Here is an 18438-nt window from a genome sequence, read left to right on the forward strand (position 1 = left end):
ATTCAATTCATGGTGTATTATGTTTCATCTGTTCTCCCCCAACTACATATTATTTTGAAGCAAATCATAAGTACAATTTTCCTTTATTTATAAATATTTCCCAAAGAGAATAATTTTAACATTTTTATGTAACAGGAGTTACATATATAACTGAGTTATTAATTGCCATGTTAGTTCTTTATCCTATGCAGTGTTTACTTGTCTTTTACTACTCTGTTGTTTCCATAGTTATGGTCCTGGCATCTGTAGTCCTAAATCATAATCTCTTTTCCCATCCCTCTATCTACCTCTAGGATAGGCACAGAGGCTTTAAAGGATTTAGTTGGAGCAGTTGAGTGTGGTATGAATATGGTTAATACTCTAATTATTTTACTTCTTAAGTTTAAGAACAGTTTGCTATTTCTTTGAGACTACACTAGTTGATAGTCACATTTTCTCTGTGGAATTGTAAAGGAGAAAGACATTATAACATCATATAGTGAAATATATTATTAAATATGGTCCTGGATATCTGCCTTATTCAGATTTCTTTTGATTCAATGGAAAAAAAGCCTATTACATTGTTAGGTTAATGGTTGACATGTTTTTTGCATTAAAAGTATTATTTTTACAGCATATGGAAGAGAAGGTGTGAAAATGAACTTCATAGATCGTATCTTTATTGGTGAATTAACTAGCACAGTCATGTGTGAAGAATGTGCAAATGTAGGTACTTTGGAATTCACTTCAACATGGAATAGATTATGGTCACATTGCTTTTATTGTTTTCTTTCACATGTAATCATCAGCAGTCATTTATTTTTATTTGTCACACATGACTACGTAGTAGTTTTTAAAAGTATTTTAAAAATATATCCTTCACTCCTAGAAAATAAACATAATGTATAATTTTTTTAAGTAAACGTGTTATCTAATTTTTCCTCTTGACACACCTGTGAAGTTCATTTAACCTATTTTAATATGCTCCAATGTGTGAGCTACTCATTTGGATTGAAAATGAAACTTCTGCGAAGAGAGTAACTATGTTAATATAATTATGTATTGCCCTAAATTGTAATCCTAATAGAAATAATTTAATGTCATAACACAATTTAGGCTGATCTACTTTTTTTTTTTTTTTTTTGGGGTACGCGGGCCTCTCACCGCTGTGCCCTGTCCCGTTGCGGAGCACAGGCTCCGGACGCGCAGGCTCAGCGGCCATGGCTCACGGGCCCAGCTGCTCCGCGGCATGTGGGATCTTCCCGAACCGGGGCACGAACCCGCGTCCCCTGCATCGGCAGGCGGACTCTCAACCACTGCGCCACCAGGGAAGCCCCTGGCTGATCTACTTTTAAAGTTTACATTTATTTGACTTGTTGGAGTTGTTTTTAAGCAGACTTGACTCATCTTTGAATTTAGTGATAATTTTCATTTTGAATGCCATCTGTACTTTAATAATTTCTTAAAGAATGTATAAATTTTTAGAGGTTTCCAGTTGCTTGGTAAGGAATATTTCTGAAAACGTGTGACGTATGATAGGTTTCAACTTCTGTCAGATTTTAAAAAAAGAGTCTTTATGTCCATCTTCCTGTCCCAGATTATGGAGTACATTTCCCCTCTAGGTTTATAAAGTCAGGATTATATATTATATCTCCTTCTAGCCTGTCATACTGAAGCACAGAATGTATCATCATGATATTATGGTTGACCCTTGAACAACAAGGGTTTAAACTGCAAGGGCCCACTTATACGCAAAGTTTTTTCAATAAATGCTATCAGTACTGCAGTACCACACAATGTGCATTTGGTTGAATCTGCAGATGCGGAACCCTGGATACTGAGCACCAACTGTAAAGTTATACTGTGATTTTTGACAGTTGGGTGGGATGGGGATCAGCATCCCTAAGCCCCGCCTTGTTCAATGGTCAAACCCCACTTAAATTTTTAGTATATTCAATGTAGAAGTTAATTTCTTTTTCACAAGCTAGAGAGTATCTTTTTTTTTTTTTTTTTTTTGCTGTACACGGGTCTCTCACTGTTGTGGCCTCTCCCGTTGCGGAGCACAGGCTCCGGACGCGCAGGCTCCGCGGCCATGGCTCCCTGGACCGGGGCACAAACCCGTGTCCCCAGCATCGGCGGCAGACTCTCAACCACTGCGCCACCAGGGAAGCCCAAGTATCTTTTAAAATAGAATTATCCTGAAGAATCTACAAAACACAGTCAAACTCTCTGGCTTTTTTCATGGCTTTTTCTTAGCATTTCATATTTTATTTATGTTATGGCCATAATTTCACCAAAAATATGTTTATATCTTCAGTTAATCACTTTTATTAAACACAGTTTATTTTAGTTACTTTATGTATTACAGGTTAGTCATATTAACAGTATTATAAAATTCAGTTGGGTTGCATTTATTGACGTTTTGGGATATCTTGTTTTGATTAACAATATGTGTTGCTATACCCAATTAAATTACTGTTGGTTCCAGGAACGTTTTTTAACTTAAGATTTTAGTTGCCTGGGAAGTTTGATTTCTTTAAGACTTTACAAAACTACATTGTCTATGTTAGAATTCTAACTGAAGTTCTCAATATGTTTTCTTTTTAAGATCTCCACAGTAAAAGATCCTTTTATTGATATTTCACTTCCTATAATAGAAGAAAGGGTAAGGAGAAAAAAACTTAAGTCTTTTTGTGAAGGGCATTTATAAATTCATATATTTAGGCTTTTGTTTAGTATATTATTAGACATCTGAGCGTCATTACTTTTTATGTACAGTAATTGAGTTTGTACAGTGTATGTGATATTGGAGTTTGTATATGTATGTGTAAAGTATGATATAGTTCTTCTTTTATATATATATAAATTTATTTATTTATTTTTGGCTGTGTTGGGTCTTCGTTGCTGTGCGCAGGCTTTCTCTAGTTGCGGCAAGCGGGGTCTACTTTTCATTGCAGTGCGCAGGCTTCTCATTGCGGTGGCTTCTCTTGTGGCAGAGCACGGGCTCTAGGTGTGCGGGCTTCAGTAGTTGTGGCACACGGGCTCAGTAGTTGTGGCTCGCGGGCTCTAGAGTGCAGGCTCAGTAGTTGTGGCGCACGGGCTTAGTTGCTCCGCGGCATGTGGGATCTTCCTGGATCGGAGCTCGAACCCGTGTCCCCTGCATTGGTAGGCGGATTCTCAACCACTGTGCCACCAGGGAAGCCCCTATGATATAGTTCTTATTCTCAAGGAATCTAAACCTTTATGCTTCATATTTTGAGAATTAATGTTTAGGAAATTACATTTCAGATGAACTAGAAATTTTAAAAAGTAGATGATATCCAGAATTTATTTCCTAAAGAAGTTTTGTGTTATATATATGGTATCTAATAGGTTTCAAAACCTGTACTTTTGGGAAGAATGAGTAAATATAGAAGTTTACAGGACACAGATAATGGTGAATACAGTGGCACTATTACTATAGAAAATACTCATCAACCTAGAGCCACCAAGAAGCATTCTTCATCTAAAGATAAGGTAAGATTATATGCATTTGTGAGACATCTGTTTTTTAAAACTTTTTATTAAAAAAAATTTCAAAAGTACACAAAAGTAAGGAAGTATGATGAACTCCCATGTACCCATTTCTCAGCGTCATAGTCATCATCTCACAGCTAACCATGTTTTATCTGTATCTATCCCACATTTTCCTCCTCACCATCCTGGATTATTTTGAAATAAATCCCCAATATATCATATACTTAAATGTATATCTCTAAAAGATGCTTTTTAAAGACATAACTATTGTATCATTACTGTACCTAAAATATTTAAAACTTCTTAATAGCATAAATATCTAGTCATAATTAAAATTTCTGCAGTTGTCTCATAAAATACTTGTTTTTGCTTTTGAAAGCATATTTGAATTTAGGATCTAAAAAAGATCTATAGATTGCCATGTCTTTTAATCCACAGATTCCACCTTTTTTTTTCTTTGCAATTTATTTGTTGAAGTGATCATATCATCTTTTTCAGCAGTTTCTCACATTCCCACATCAATAGTGTTTCATTTTGCATGTTATAGTAATTCAGTTTGTATGTTGTGGTAATTCATTTTGCATGCAGTAATTCATCTGCATGTTGTTAAGAGGTGCCTCTGTTCCTTTTGTTTCCTCTCTAAGGCAGTTAGGGACTTATTAGGTTTAAGTTTGATTATTTATTTAATTTTTGGCAAGAAAACTTTTAAGTGGTGGTGTATATTTCCATCATGAGGTGCACATCATGTTTGATGTTTCTCTTTCTGTAATGTTATCAGTCATTGATGACCATTGTCTAGACCCATTATTTCTCTAGGGACATACCTGGTTGATGAATTATGCCGTATACATTTAAAGACATCAATCTGAATTTGCACCTCATTAAAAAAAAACTTTTTTACATGATATGATTTGTACTAACTTGGCAAATTGATGTATTACCAGATTTAACTTACTCTGTTAGAAGGTCCTTTAAGGGGCAAGACAACAGAGATTATGCAAAGGTTTACACTTGAAAAGCCTCCTTCATAGCACTGTTCTACAAAAGTCCTGTTCCCTCTCCATGAATAGGTAACCATTATTGTCGGTTTCTTGTGTAAAAGTTTATTTTCAAATTAGAGCTCTTTGTTAGCATATCTTCTATTGATTGTACTTTGGGTAGATTTAGGAAATGGATTTCAGAGGTACTAGAAATAGTATTTTAGAAATTGTCGAATGTTTAAATAAGACTTACTGGCATTTATTTTCAGTAAGGTCACAAGATTCTTTTCTCTGAAAACACTATCAACTTACAGAATCAACTAATTCATGGCAGAAAATGTACAAGAAAATTGTCACCTGGAGAAGATAAAGCTGTTGTCATATACCAGAAAAATGAAAACCTTGAAATGAATAGAGACTCCTCATCGTCTGCAAGCATCGTGAACACTGAGTCGACTCTGACTGAAAGCCCTACCGACGGCAGTGAAAAAGAAGCCAGCCTTTCTGAAAGTAGTGTTGGTGCCGACAGTGAGGCTTCCGAGTCTGAAAGTGCTCCTAAGCAGACTTTGTTGTTGAGATCCAGCAGTGGATACTTTGTGCACACAAATGGACACCTTCGCCATCCGTCAGAGAGTGAACCACTCACCAAGGAGGGTGACGGTGGTGATGAGGGAGTGGCTGGAGCTATTTCTGAACTTCATCTGAGCAGCACTGTAACTGGAGATAGGGATTTTGACAGAGAAAATCAGCCACTAAACGTTTCAAATAATTTGTGTTTTTCAGAGGGCAAGCATATGGTGTCTTACAGCCCCCAAAATGCTTTTCAGACCCTTTGTCAGAGCTATATAACCACTTCTAAAGAATGTTCAATTCAGTCCTGTCTCTATCAGTTTACATCTATGGAATTACTAATGGGGAACAACAAGCTTCTGTGTGAGAACTGTACTGAAAAGAAACAGAAGTACCCAAAGGAAACCAGTTCTGCAGGTAAATATTTAGCTTAATTTTTTAAAAGTATTCATGGATTATCTGATAAACAGTGATAGTGGGTTATAGATCCCACAAAGAGGAGCCTAAGAACCTTGTCTGCGTACTTCAGCTGCTTGGAGGCAGGGGTTGTCTTATCGTATTTGTACCTCAACACTGAAGACACTGACTGGGCAGAGTAACTTTTCAGTAGATTTTTGTTGAAATACATTGAAGGACAGGAAGTATCCATCTCTGCCTCGAAAATGCAAACCCACATAATCTTATTACAGGGAACTAGCTATCTGAAATCTTTCCAGAAAAAATTTCTGTAAAACTTAAAATTACAACACTAGTGAGATTAATGTTCTTCATAAATCCCATCAATCTAGTATAAAGTCATATCATAAGATAGAAATTTGAAGATTTTAAGGAACTGTATGTTATAAAGCTAGCAATATAATAACTGTGTTTTGTTGACCAGAGAAAAGTAGAAAAGGGGGATTTGTCAAGTAAGAAATTTCTGGTGTACCTCTAGCCTTGATTAAATGGAGAGAACACTCTGATTACTTAGTGACTAATTGTTTCAAAATGCAGGTTTTATTATTCAGGTATGATGAGTCTAACAGATAAGGAGACGATTGCCACTGAAAAGATAGTTTATTACTTATAGTTCCCAAGAGGAGGGGGCATGCTAAGCCACGCCACACAGGGCCACAAGGGGAAGCACCAGCGTTGGTCAGGAGACAGAGGGAGCAAGGGGGAAAATGCAGGCAGGAGCCTTTATTGTGGTTTCTAAGGGAAGGAATGGATGCGGCAGGATAGACAGGCTTAGGATTGGCTAGTTTTGAAAATTTCAGTGGGCTCTGCAGTATAGGGGCTGTCCCTAGCTGTCTGGTACCTGGCTCTGTTGTGATTAGAGCAGGTGAATAGTGGCCTAGAGTTATTAGAGCTCAATAAAGGAGGTGGTTGGGATATGGGTTTTGGATTGGTTGTTTTGCATATGAAAGGCACACTTAAGTTGTTTAGTATCTAGGAATTAGCTAGATCTGGGAAAGGCCCTTTCCAGTGTCAGCAAGACTCCAGATGTCAAAGCATCAGAATAAAGACATGATTAATACATTAGTAATTAAAGAAATGTCTATATGGGAGAGGAAGAAATGCCAGCTTACATTAATCCAAGTTAAATATGCAATTAGCCATATTCAGATCCTATCACAAGTCTTTTCTAACAACCTCTTATTGAAATGACCCATCATTCCCATGATACATGATCTCTTTTCACTGCAATGAGTAATGACCCAGTTTTTTCAACTACAGGTGTGTTTCTGTTGTTCTTTGACTGGCGGGCATTGACATAAGTCACTACTGGTCTATTTGCTTTCCAGTTTCCAAAGTTATATTGCAAGTGTCACCTCCCCTATTCTTTCTCCTTATAAGTGTGTGCCTTAAAAACTACTCCCTTTCATATTAGTGGAGTTTTGGGAACGAGTAGAGGCTCCCTGTAATCAGAGGTCTAATTTCTTTTTTAACATTTTTGAAAATATAGTATGATGCTTCTATTTAAATGTTTACTGTATTATAGGGTAGATAATGTATAAGATGGAAATTTACAAGGAACTTTGTTATCTTGTATTTTATGCAGAAAAGAAAGCAGGAGGGGTTTATACTAATGCCAGGAAGCAATTGCTCATTTCTGCTGTTCCAGCTATCCTAATTCTCCATCTTAAAAGATTTCATCAGGTAAATTCCCTTTAGTAACACTATACAAATTTTCATCATATGTTTTGCAGAGCCCTAAGTCTTGTTAATTACTGTCAAGGATTAGACAGTAATTTATTGAATTTAAAAATTTGTCATATGAGGGACTTCCCTGGTGGTCCAGTGGTTAAGACTCCGTGCTCCCAAGGCAGGGGGCCTGGGTTCCATCCCCGGTCAGGGAACTAAGAGCCCACATACCGCAACTAAAGATTGCACGTGCCGCCGCAACAAAGACTTGGTGCAGCCAAATAAATAAATATTAAAAAAAAATTTTGTCATATAAGATTTATTGCTTTTTCATCCATAATAGCTTACAAGACTTTTCTAAATAAGATTGTTTAATTCACAATATTTGAAGATTTAGGTGGTCGGAACCTCAGTGGCATGCGTGCGTGTGCACGCACGTGTGTGTGTGAATGGAAAATAAGATTTTTTAAGAACCCTTAGAAGCAGAGAAATAACAAGGTGCACATAACTTTCTGAGCTTTCATTCCAATGAGAGTTGTATGTGGGCTGGGTGTGGTTGACTGGGACCAATTGCAAAAAGGGCTGCAAGGCAGGCCCCACTCTAGTAGTCTAGTAGTAGGACTAATGGGAGAGAACCTAAATATAATGTATCAAGTTTTTATCTAATTGTTTATAGTTTTAATTCAATGCCTTGTCTCTCTCTCTGTTTTTTTTTTTTTTTTTTGCATTTGATAAAACAATTTTAAAGTTTCTCTGGAAGAAACTTTAATAATTAAAACAGTATGGTCAGAATTGTCAATAAATAAAATTTGAGTATAATTTAAAGCTCTTTTGTTATGATACAGGATGAATCTCAAATCAGTTGGGGAAGAGGCTAGATTACTCAGTAAAGGACTTAGGAAAGATGGGTGTTTGAAGAAATAAAAATTTAGAGCTTCCTTCCAGACCATATATATCAATACTATTTTCAGATAAATGTTTTTTAATTGTATGAAACAAATTATCAAAAGACTAGAAGAAAACTTGATGAAAATTATTAACCTAACCTCTGTGTGAAAGATTTTCTAAGTATAAAACCCTTGAAAGAAATCTCAAGGGAAGAGATTGAAAGCTTTGCGTATATATTTGCAACATTTCAGGTGGGCCACAGATGGGCAGGAAGAGATTTTTCTCTATACCCCCATCCCTATCCATGGAAATTCGATTAAGTTCTTGATTTTCTATAGCCAACATTACAGAAACCCAGTGGAAATGAAATGGCCATGGAGAGCAGAAGCAGATGTATTGAGTCTCATTACATCAGAATGTGAAATAGAAGGTGTATATCTGCAGTGACTCTGTGTGAATGAGATAGGGTCATGCCAGATCTGAGAATGATGTAGCAGTTATTTTATATTTGGTACTTGCATCCCTTTTAAGAACAACTTACAGAAAATTCATGCCCTTAAACGGAGATTTTTATAGATATCTCGGTCCCTTCTTGTTCTCAGGCTAAATGTAATGTCTGCAAAGCCACGTTCTCATTCTCTGGGACTGTGAATTTTACGGATCAGATTCTCTAAGCAATGTCTTTGCTTCTAGTTTTTCAGTGTCCCTGAAAACCTGTTTCCCTGTAGTAACTTTAGAGTTGTATATCAGAAACATCCACAACACTGAAAGGCAAATCTCAACAAGATAGAGCTCTTTGTCATAAATATGGCAAATGATTAATATTGTAAGTATGTAAAGAGCTCTTAAAGATCAATAAGAAAAATATCAAGACTCTAATAGTAAAATGGTAAAGAACATGAATTGACAGTTCATAGAAGAAGTAAAAATTCCAAGAAAGTATGAAAGGTCCACTCTTTCCAGCAAAACAAATGCAAAATAAAATGGCAGTGAGATTCCTTTTTCAGCCTGTCCAAATTGGCAAAGATTATAATAGTGTTGATAGAAGTCTCTTCTAATAAGGGGTAATTTCTCAATAGCAAAGTACCGTCTGGGGAGGACACATTAGCCTGAAATCATCTCAGACAATGCTGGTACCAGCTGCTTATAGAGGTCACCTGATGAGAAGAAAGGAGGCAAACAAATTAAATACTTATTAAATAATTATTCCAGACATATGACTTCATAATTTCATGTCTGATATCATGTTAAGACTTCTAAACATTACTTGAAAATACAAATCACTATGTGGCTATATTTTGGTCAAAAAATAAGTTTTGTTTTTTTTCTTTAAAGGTAAGAAATAGGCAACAGAACTGTAGTAAAAGTTATGTGATTAGTATGCAAATAAAATGACTAGTCGTTGAAGTAAGTCATGAAAGCTTTGCATAAAAGGTTGCATCTGTTTATTTTGTCTACCCAAACAACTCAGATTTAAGTATCTTTTTATTCCAAGAGAGTCTGTTTCTATTTGTGGGTTTCTTATCCAATATCTTCGGTGGTCTATCAGCAAATTTTTGTCATTACTTAAATGCAAAGTGTACATTTTTCAAGGCCTGCCTTTGGAAACTAAAAGTAGGAAAGAAATAGAGCTTGCTTAACAACATGAATATTCATTTTGATTTATGTAATATGTAATGTTTACTTTTACTGTTAAAATGATTTGAGTGTTCAGATTTTTCTCTTTTTAATGAATGAATGTCACTGAATTTTAGAACTGAAGGGACCTAATATAATCTATTTATACCCGTTTTCTGCCTTGATCTAGATGAGGTTGTCTAGAGTCAAGACAACGGTTAACCAGTCGTTGAGTTAGGCCTAGAACACCAGACTCCTGACTCTTCAGTTGAGTACATTTTTATGATAGCATATGTATCAGTAGCTGAGCTTTTATCACATTGAATTTATTTTCCCGTAAGTGTTGAAAGGCACAGTGAAAGCGATTATTTTCATATTGTTTGTGGTAAAAATGCCCATGTAAATGAATGATCTTTGCAATAACAGTTTATGAAACCTAATTGAGAACTTAGTCATATATCAGTTTTGGACTGTTCATTAGTCATATTTTTATATCTATGAAAAAAGGTCAAGGATTCCTCTTTTTTTTTTTTCTTTGCGGTACGCGGGCCTCTCACCGTTGTGGCCTCTCCCGCTGCGGAGCACAGGCTCCGGACGCGCAGGCCCAGCGGCCATGGCTCACGGGCCCAGCCGCTCCGCGGCATGTGGGATTCGCCCGGACCGGGGCACAAACCCGCGTCCCCTACATCGGCAGGCGGACTCTCAACCACTGCGCCACCAGGGAAGCCCTAGGATTCCTCTTTTGGTTTTAATTAACAAACGCAATGATCTAGATTAAGTTTGTTACATTAAGAAAATTTTTTTTGTTGTTTTTTTTTGAGGCTGGCCTGAGTCTTCGCAAAGTAAACAGACATGTAGATTTCCCACTGACGCTTGACTTAGCACCATTCTGTTCTGCTACTTGTAAGGTATAGTATATTATTAAGATATTTAATTGTCATGCAAATAATATGATTCAAAATATCCTATGTATTGTTTATTAGGCCGTGTCTTCCTCTCTCCCTCCCACCTTCTCTCTCTCTCCCCCTCCTTCCCTCCCTTTCTTCCTTCCATCCAACATTTAACACACTATCACTTTTGTCTTTTGGGAGATAGAATAAGTTGAAAAGATGCATAAAGCACGAGTGAGGCACGATGTTCATGAAGATCAGAGCTGCTTGTAAATGCTACTAGAGTCAGATAGCTGCTGAGAGAAGTAAGCAGATTTTGTGCCCTCTCCTGTTCCTTGTGAATGTTGCGCTTAATTGACAGTAGTTTTAGCAGTTGAAGAGTTCTTTATCTTTTGTAAATCGATATACTAGTGCATTGTTTTTCATGCCATTTCATGTACACTACTGAGAATAGTGTACTTGTGAACTGAGTATGATACTTTACAGTTACTAATACTTTAATACTTAGATATAGAAAGCAAATTGGTTTATAATTGCTCGTACTTGTATGTAAGAACTCTGTAGGTGAAATTGATGATTTTGCTTTCTGTGAGGGAACTACACAGTTCTAGGGTAACTAACATGTTGTCCTGCTCACAATTACTGGTTAGCAGTCTAGGATTTGTGGTACATAAACTTACTGAACTTAATACTTTCGATACATTGATCAATCAAAGCGAAATATCTTAAATGCAAGTTTTCAGTGAATCCAATTCATCTGCTATGGAATACTAGCACTATCTGTCAATTATTCACATTCAGTATTCACAGAATTTGATAGTATGGTAAACAAAATATCTAGCAAGCTCTGTATTAAACTTACAAAAACATATTTTTTAGAAGTACCTATTATGGAGAATTTCCAACGTACATCAAAGTAGACAGAACAGTACAATGAACCTCAAGCACACATCACACAAACCTTAGATATATGGCCAGTCCTGCCCCATGCACATGCTCATCTACTTCCTCCTCTTATATTATTTTTTTTTCTCTTATGTTATTTTGAAGCAGGTATCCGACATCATTTCATTCATAAATCTTTTCCTATACGTGTCTCTAAAAGATAAGAATCACCCCCACCTTTTTAAATGTAACCACAATACCACTTTCACACTAAAAACATTAACAATTTTTTTCATATCATCTAGTGTATATATTTCCAGTTGTCTAATAAATGAAATTTTCAAAATGAATTAGTATCAAAGTAAGGACTACACATCATGATTGAAAAATATCTTTTAGCCCCTTTTAATATACAGTGTCCCTTTCCCATCTCTGCCCCTTGCAATTTATTTGTTGAAGAAACTGGATCATTTTTCTGGTAGTTTCCTATAGTTTAGATTTTGATGATTATTCCTCTATCCTCTTTATTTCCTACAGATAGGTAGTTGGATCAAGAGAGGCTTGAACAGATTCAGGTTTGATATTCCTCCCACTCCCAGTAAGGCTATTTCATAGGGAGTGTTCTGTTCTTTCATCAGGTGGCACATAAATGCCAGTTACCTTTCTGTGATATTAGCAACCGCGTTGCTCAATGAGTTCATTAAGAATTACAGAATGGTAATCCTGTTATTCTTTCTTCATTTATTTGCTAGAATACTTCTATATAAAGAGAAATTCCTTTCATCTATTTAGTTATCTTATGGTATAGTTCTTATAGAAAAGACAGGGTAAATGCTCAGTTCTCTCCCCATCCCCCTTTTAAACCAGTTTTCAGAATAATGAATTAATTCACTGTCATCCTCAAACTGTGATCAGTTAATTTATCATTATGAATTCATGGATTTAAACACATTAATAATATTTCAATTTACTGCACTTTTCTTTTAATTCGTGGTCTAATACGTTAGTCTAATGGGTCTGTTGTTGGCTACTGAGAGCCACTTCAAGTTGGCTCCTGGGTTCTTTTGACATGACCCTTGTGGTTGCTCTCTGAGCGATTATGCCACCAACTGGATATTCATTTGCTTAATTTTTAAATTTTCATTTTTAGGGATTGTTACTTAAATTTAAAAATTTTGTTTAATAATTACATAAAATATTTACATAGTTCCAAAGTCAAATGTATAAAACAAGGTAAATTCAAACAAGTGTAGTTTTTCTCCATGTCTGTTCTACTTGTTTCTTTCCTCCCTTTATAGATAACCATTTTTTCAAATTATTGTTTATTCATCTATTATTTTTTTTAAATGTAAACAAATAGGTATATATATCTGCATCTCGCCTCTTTAATAATAATAGCTTACAATATGTATCCTTTTTTCTACCTTATTCTTAACATTGTATCCTGGAGATTATTTCATAGCAATATTTAGAGATAGTCTGCCCTCCATTTTTCAAATAGCATAGTACTCTATTGTATGGATGCATTATAGTTTATTCAACCAGTCCCCAATTTATGGACATTTGAGTCTACTCCAGTTTTTTGATATTACAGATAATCCTGCAATCACTAGTATGGTACATGTCTTTTTACATATTGCTCATGTTCCTGTGAGATAGAATCCTAGAAAAAGGATCGATAAATCCAAGCGTAATACCTGTGTAACTTAGCTAGATAACGTGAAATATCCCTGAATAGGGGTGTACCCCTTTGCGTTCCCATATGACAGCATTCTTTTCCCTACAGCCCAGCCAATAGAGAATGTTGTCAAGCTTTTTCATTTTGCTGGTCTAATACAGGTGGGAACGTATGCCAGTGTAGTTTTAATATGCATTGCTCTTATTTTAAGTAGGACTTGCATTTGGCTTAATTTTCCTTATAATAAGAGTTCACTAAATATTACTAATTAATTTGAGGTTTTTTTCTTTGTCTAAAAGAATGTAAGTGTGGGAGATAAAGTTCTCTATGGTCTCTATGGCGTGGTGGAACATAGTGGCTCAATGAGAGGAGGCCACTACACCGCTTACGTGAAAGTGAGAACACCCTCCAGGAAATTACTGGAACATATCACTGGAAAGAAAAATGTACCTGGTATGCCATCCTAAATTTATTTTATTCTTAAAAACAAATGAATTCATTCTTCCTTTTCTGGAAGAGGTAAGTTCTTTCATGGATACTTCAAGTGGATTCACTTTAAGTGAGGAAAACCTTTAAGAGTACCTAGATAATCTTAAATATCATAAAACTGTACCCTTCAGGTCATGTGAAGTGACACCCAGTTTTTCAAGGTGTTAAGTCATTGTGTATTGCAGTGGAATAGCATTTTATTTAACAATACCAATAGTTTTTAAAGACATACCAGGTCCTCAGACTAGAGTTGGAGTTGAAAATTTGCTTCGGCAAACTAACTGTGTATTTTCTTCCTTCTCTTTTAGTGCAGATGCCCTTTTCCTTGAATAAATAAATATTCATAAGACTATCTAATATTTCACTAGATATTTAAAGTAAATGACACTAATATTAACGCTTTGAAAGAGTTCATTTTGGAAGATGTTTAGCCCAAGAAGAAACAGACTTATGCAATAAAGTCTAGCATTGGAGTTTGTGATAAATGTGTTGTCTTTAATGTAAAGTCAGAACATGCTTATTGTAAAATTGTATTTCTTTTTGTTTTGTTAGGTTTGAAAGAACCTGATAGTGAATCAGCAGGCCAGTGGGTCCATGTTAGTGACACTTACGTGCAGGTGGTTCCAGAATCGAGAGCACTTAGCGCACAAGCGTACCTTCTTTTTTATGAAAGAATATTATAATTATTTGTTAATTGTTAATGGTAATGATTATTTAGATCACTTTTATTTAAATGCTGGAGCGACAACCATCATATGCAATGTGTCTTTGTAGTCTTTTCTGTAGGAATGGCATGTCCCTCAAATGCTCCTGGACATGTTTACCATTTTGGTGAATCCTTTTAAAGTAAATTAAATTTACTAAAGCTTTCAAAATTATATTCTTAAAATAAATGTAAGCACATGTTTTTAAAAACATATTTGTCCTGGCAAAAAAAAAAAACCACAGAATTTACAGTAGTAGAGGAAGCTCCTTTATAATGTGGCTTATTACTACAAGCATTCAGAAATGATGCTGGCTAAGTCAAATCATTCCTTTAAAACAGTGTTTCCCAAATGTGAGTCAATACCACCTTTCTGTTTTCATATATATATGTATATATATCTCCTATGCCATTGTTTACTTATTATTTTTAAGCTTTTTAAGGCTTTTTAAGCCTATTTTTAGCCTTTTTAAGCCATAGTCTTATGTTGAGCATATTCTACATTTTATGTGCTAGTTACATTTTTTTCTAATAAACATTAAAATAAATATATAACTAAAGAAAAATTGCTCATTCATGTAGCACTTCACTAAAAATCATCTCAGGGCTATCCAGTGGTATATTACACTGCTGTGTGGGACACACTGCTATAACATATACTTACACAATTGGCATACTGACCTTGTCATATTTTGTATGATTCAACCATATAAAAAGGTACCACTGTAGCTTCAGTAATATGGATTTACAAATAATATACTGGTTAGCTTATTGCTTTGAGGTTTTGAGAACTGGAAAAATACTGAAATATTTTATCAACATATTATTTGCAGCCTATTCATGATGGAGTTGAGAATAATTTGCAAGTGATTAGCCAGTCAAAATATATTTATAGATAATTGTTACATGCAGAATTGGTAAATAGAAGTTGTTAATCCATATGGGACCATAGGATACCTTTGAAATGTAAATTACCAAATCATATTTGTAAATGATAATTATATTCTTATTATGCTTAATAGGAAAATGTAATACATTTTCTAGTTCTGTAGATCAGTAAATATTAATCATAGTTTTGGGGTTTTGAGATCACCTTTTATCTTCAGCAAGCATCATCAGTAAGTTCAAATAGGTTTAGTTTTTATTTTAATGGAGCATAAAGTTGGCATTTTGGATTTTCTTTTAAAATAATTAATAGCAAACATATGGTAGTTTTTCCCCCCTAGAAAACAAATTATTAAGCTGTCAAAACTTGGCATGAAAATGTTACCATTACTTAGGCTTAAATTTTTAAAAAATGACTACTTTGGTGTTACATTATTAAATCAAAACACATAACTGCATGCTTCAAGCATCCTAATCATTAGGGCTAACGAATGATAGTACAGGCAGATGCTGGGTAAGTGCCTGGTCCTAGTTCATTCTCCTCTTGTTAAGGAAGGATAAGAATAATGGCTGTAGTTAATGTGTGGAAATATTTCATGAAGACTCTCACCCTTCTTAATATTTAAGTATATGTAATATTATCAAGGTTACCAGTGCCGCCTTTTGATATATGGATGAATGGAATTGTGATTAGTGTTAAAGATGGTAATAATATACGAAACTCAGAGCTTAAAAATGTCATTGCATAAATTGTATTTTCAAGCTGTTGAAATTTCAATAATAGTGGTTTTCTTGATTTTTAACAGTGAAATGATGGAGAAATGTATCTTTATAAGTTAAGCTGTAAACTCAGGTTGTGTCATGTAAAAGGTAAACAGTGTTTAAAGTGTTTTCTGTTTAATTGTAATGCGTTAACATTGAAGACTTCAGTACCAGAGCAGTGAAATTTTTTGAAAACTATTAGTTAATCCTCTTTATTCAAGTCAACCGTTTTGGTAATGACAATTACCATCCCCTCCCCCAAATGTAAATATTAAATTGTCTCATTTTTCTCCTAGAAAAGATACCATTAAGAGGCATGCACTTTTCATTGGATGGTCACCTGCTTCTTATTTCATTGATAGATGGATAGATGAAAGAGAGAGAGAAAGAAAGAAAGAAAGAGGGAAAGGAAGAAAGAGGGAAAGGAAGCAAGAAAGGAGGGAAAGAAACGAGACCATTCTTTTCTGTTGCCTCTTGGCTTATCCCTTACAGAGTTAAGTAGAGATGGTAAGTGATAAGTGAGGTCAAGAATCAAGGAAAGTGCCTAGTTCCTCTTTTCATTGGATGCCAGGAAATGAACTAGTGCTAAATTTATCAAATTAGGAGTTCTTTTAAGCTTTATTCTGAATGCCAGTTGAGACTGATTTTTCATTAAGTGAGTGATACATTGTAGCTTCAGAACATTACCTCAGTACTCAAATACCACAGTAGTTTTTATGCTTAACTTCACATTTATTCATTAAGTATATATTTATTGAACATCTACTAAGGGTCAGGCCCTGGGCTGACACTGTTTTAACATGTTTTAAAATGAAGAGGCCTATGTAAGTTTTAGATATTATTCTAGAAGTAATAAGATACTTTTATTTTCATTTCCACAGTGTTAAATGAGTTAATTCTGAAATCTGTTTTTTTATGGCCTAAAGTTTATGAATGCTTTGCTTGTCCAGGTCTGCTGGTAATGGAATAAATTTGATTTTGAGATCTAAGACTTTCCTAAAGATAGCTTTTGTAATAGAGAAAGTATGTTAAGTTACACATGGATCTACATTTAAATTTTTGTTTTTATTTTGAATATTTCCAAAGCACATTTGCAGGGGTACTAAATTGTGAGCTACTTTAGTAACAGTGGCTTCCAGATGACCTCAGGAAACAGTACAAATCAGTGAGAATGTTTACAGATCCTCAAAAAAACTACTATAGTGTTTGGCGAAATGAATTTAAGAAGTAAAACAGGAGTTTAACTAGCTTTATTTAGAAACTGGTTTATATCTAACCTCGGGTTCCCCTAGTTTTTCCATGTTAAAAATGATACATTTTTGACTATATGCCAATTATGTGAATATTTTTGACATAACCAAATGTATGTTTATATTTAAGATTTTGTCATTTAATGTTTTTAAAACTGATGTGAAGGCCACCTTTTTGAGTGGCCAGGGAGAGTGGTGTCAGTTCTAAGAGCAGTTGATAGCTGTTTTCTTATTGTAAATGTGCCAACAAAACTATTTTACTATGATACGTATTTAAGAGCTCTTAGTTCGCATGTTTGACTTTAGTCAATGATCTTATATGATATCTGAATAAAATTTCCTGAGGATTAAGCTGTGAAATATATCACCTTCATCTAATTTTTGAGGTATAAAATAGTATCTTGCCTACTTTTATTAAATTCATACTCATAATTTGTCTGCGTGCTACTTGAAAAAATAAGCCTAAACCAGATATGTTATGTGCAATAAAAGTGATTCTTTATATATTATCTGCTGCATTAAGAAAGACTATTTTTAGATATTTAAAATGTTCTGGTTCATGTAGAAATCCATCAATTCAAATCTATTTAAAAGATAGATGACTATATTTTTAAATTTTGAGTAATAATTGATTATATATCATTCCTACCATTTTATCTTTTTTTTGCAGTGTTTTTGGAAAATAGCTATGTAACTTATGGAGCATTATTTTGATGTTACTGTATAAACATGCATAAAATATTAAATTCATATTTACTTTATGTTTCAAGATTGGTCCTGGAGTTTTTTTCAATGCACATTATTGACAGAATATTTTGTGTACAAACACTGTATTTGCTTACTTAGTTATATTCAAAATATCCTTCCTATTTCAGAAGTTTATCGTTTCCAAATAAAATATCTCATGGGCCTCTTTCATTCAGATTTCAGTGTCTGCCAAGGGTGAGTCTTCATCCTTTCAGATGTTTCTTTGAGTTTTTTAGGCAGGATAATTCATTAGGAAACATTTTGTCTACCTTTTTGTATTTAACCTTTTTTAGGTCATGAAGCTCTTTGAGATTATAATGAATGTTATAGACCATCTTTCATATTTATTGAATATCTGCTGTGTGGTAGGCATTGGGGATACAGCATTGACCATGGGAGATAGAAATCTCTCCAAGAAGTGAGGAAATAGACATTCTAAGAAGTGAAGATTAAAGAAAAGATATTTCAAATGGTA

At 34.7% G+C, this 18438-nt stretch overlaps 1 protein-coding gene across 7 annotated transcripts in view; it reads left to right on the plus strand.

Annotated features, from left to right (window-relative positions):
- Positions 1–18069, plus strand: part of USP45 (ubiquitin specific peptidase 45) — a 69214-nt gene extending 51145 nt beyond the window's left edge. For 4 of the 7 annotated variants that reach the window (XM_082856117.1, XM_082856116.1, XM_082856118.1 and 1 more), the window contains 8 exons: positions 614–705; positions 2588–2644; positions 3352–3495; positions 4790–5462; positions 7087–7184; positions 10496–10582; positions 13427–13580; positions 14169–18069. In XM_082856117.1, the coding sequence (XP_082712243.1) occupies positions 614–705; positions 2588–2644; positions 3352–3495; positions 4790–5462; positions 7087–7184; positions 10496–10582; positions 13427–13580; positions 14169–14299 (1436 nt within the window). In that variant the 3' untranslated portion in view covers positions 14300–18069. Of the gene's footprint in view, positions 1–613; positions 706–2587; positions 2645–3351; positions 3496–4744; positions 5463–7086; positions 7185–10495; positions 10583–13426; positions 13581–14168 lie in introns of those variants that run through there. The other 3 variants (XM_082856120.1, XM_082856121.1, XM_082856122.1) reach the window with 3 other exon arrangements.
- Positions 18070–18438: the final 369 nt, after the last annotated feature.

This window comes from Leucopleurus acutus, assembly GCF_964270905.1.
Source record: "Leucopleurus acutus genome assembly, chromosome: 15".
Classification (NCBI taxonomy): domain Eukaryota; kingdom Metazoa; phylum Chordata; class Mammalia; order Artiodactyla; family Delphinidae; genus Leucopleurus; species Leucopleurus acutus.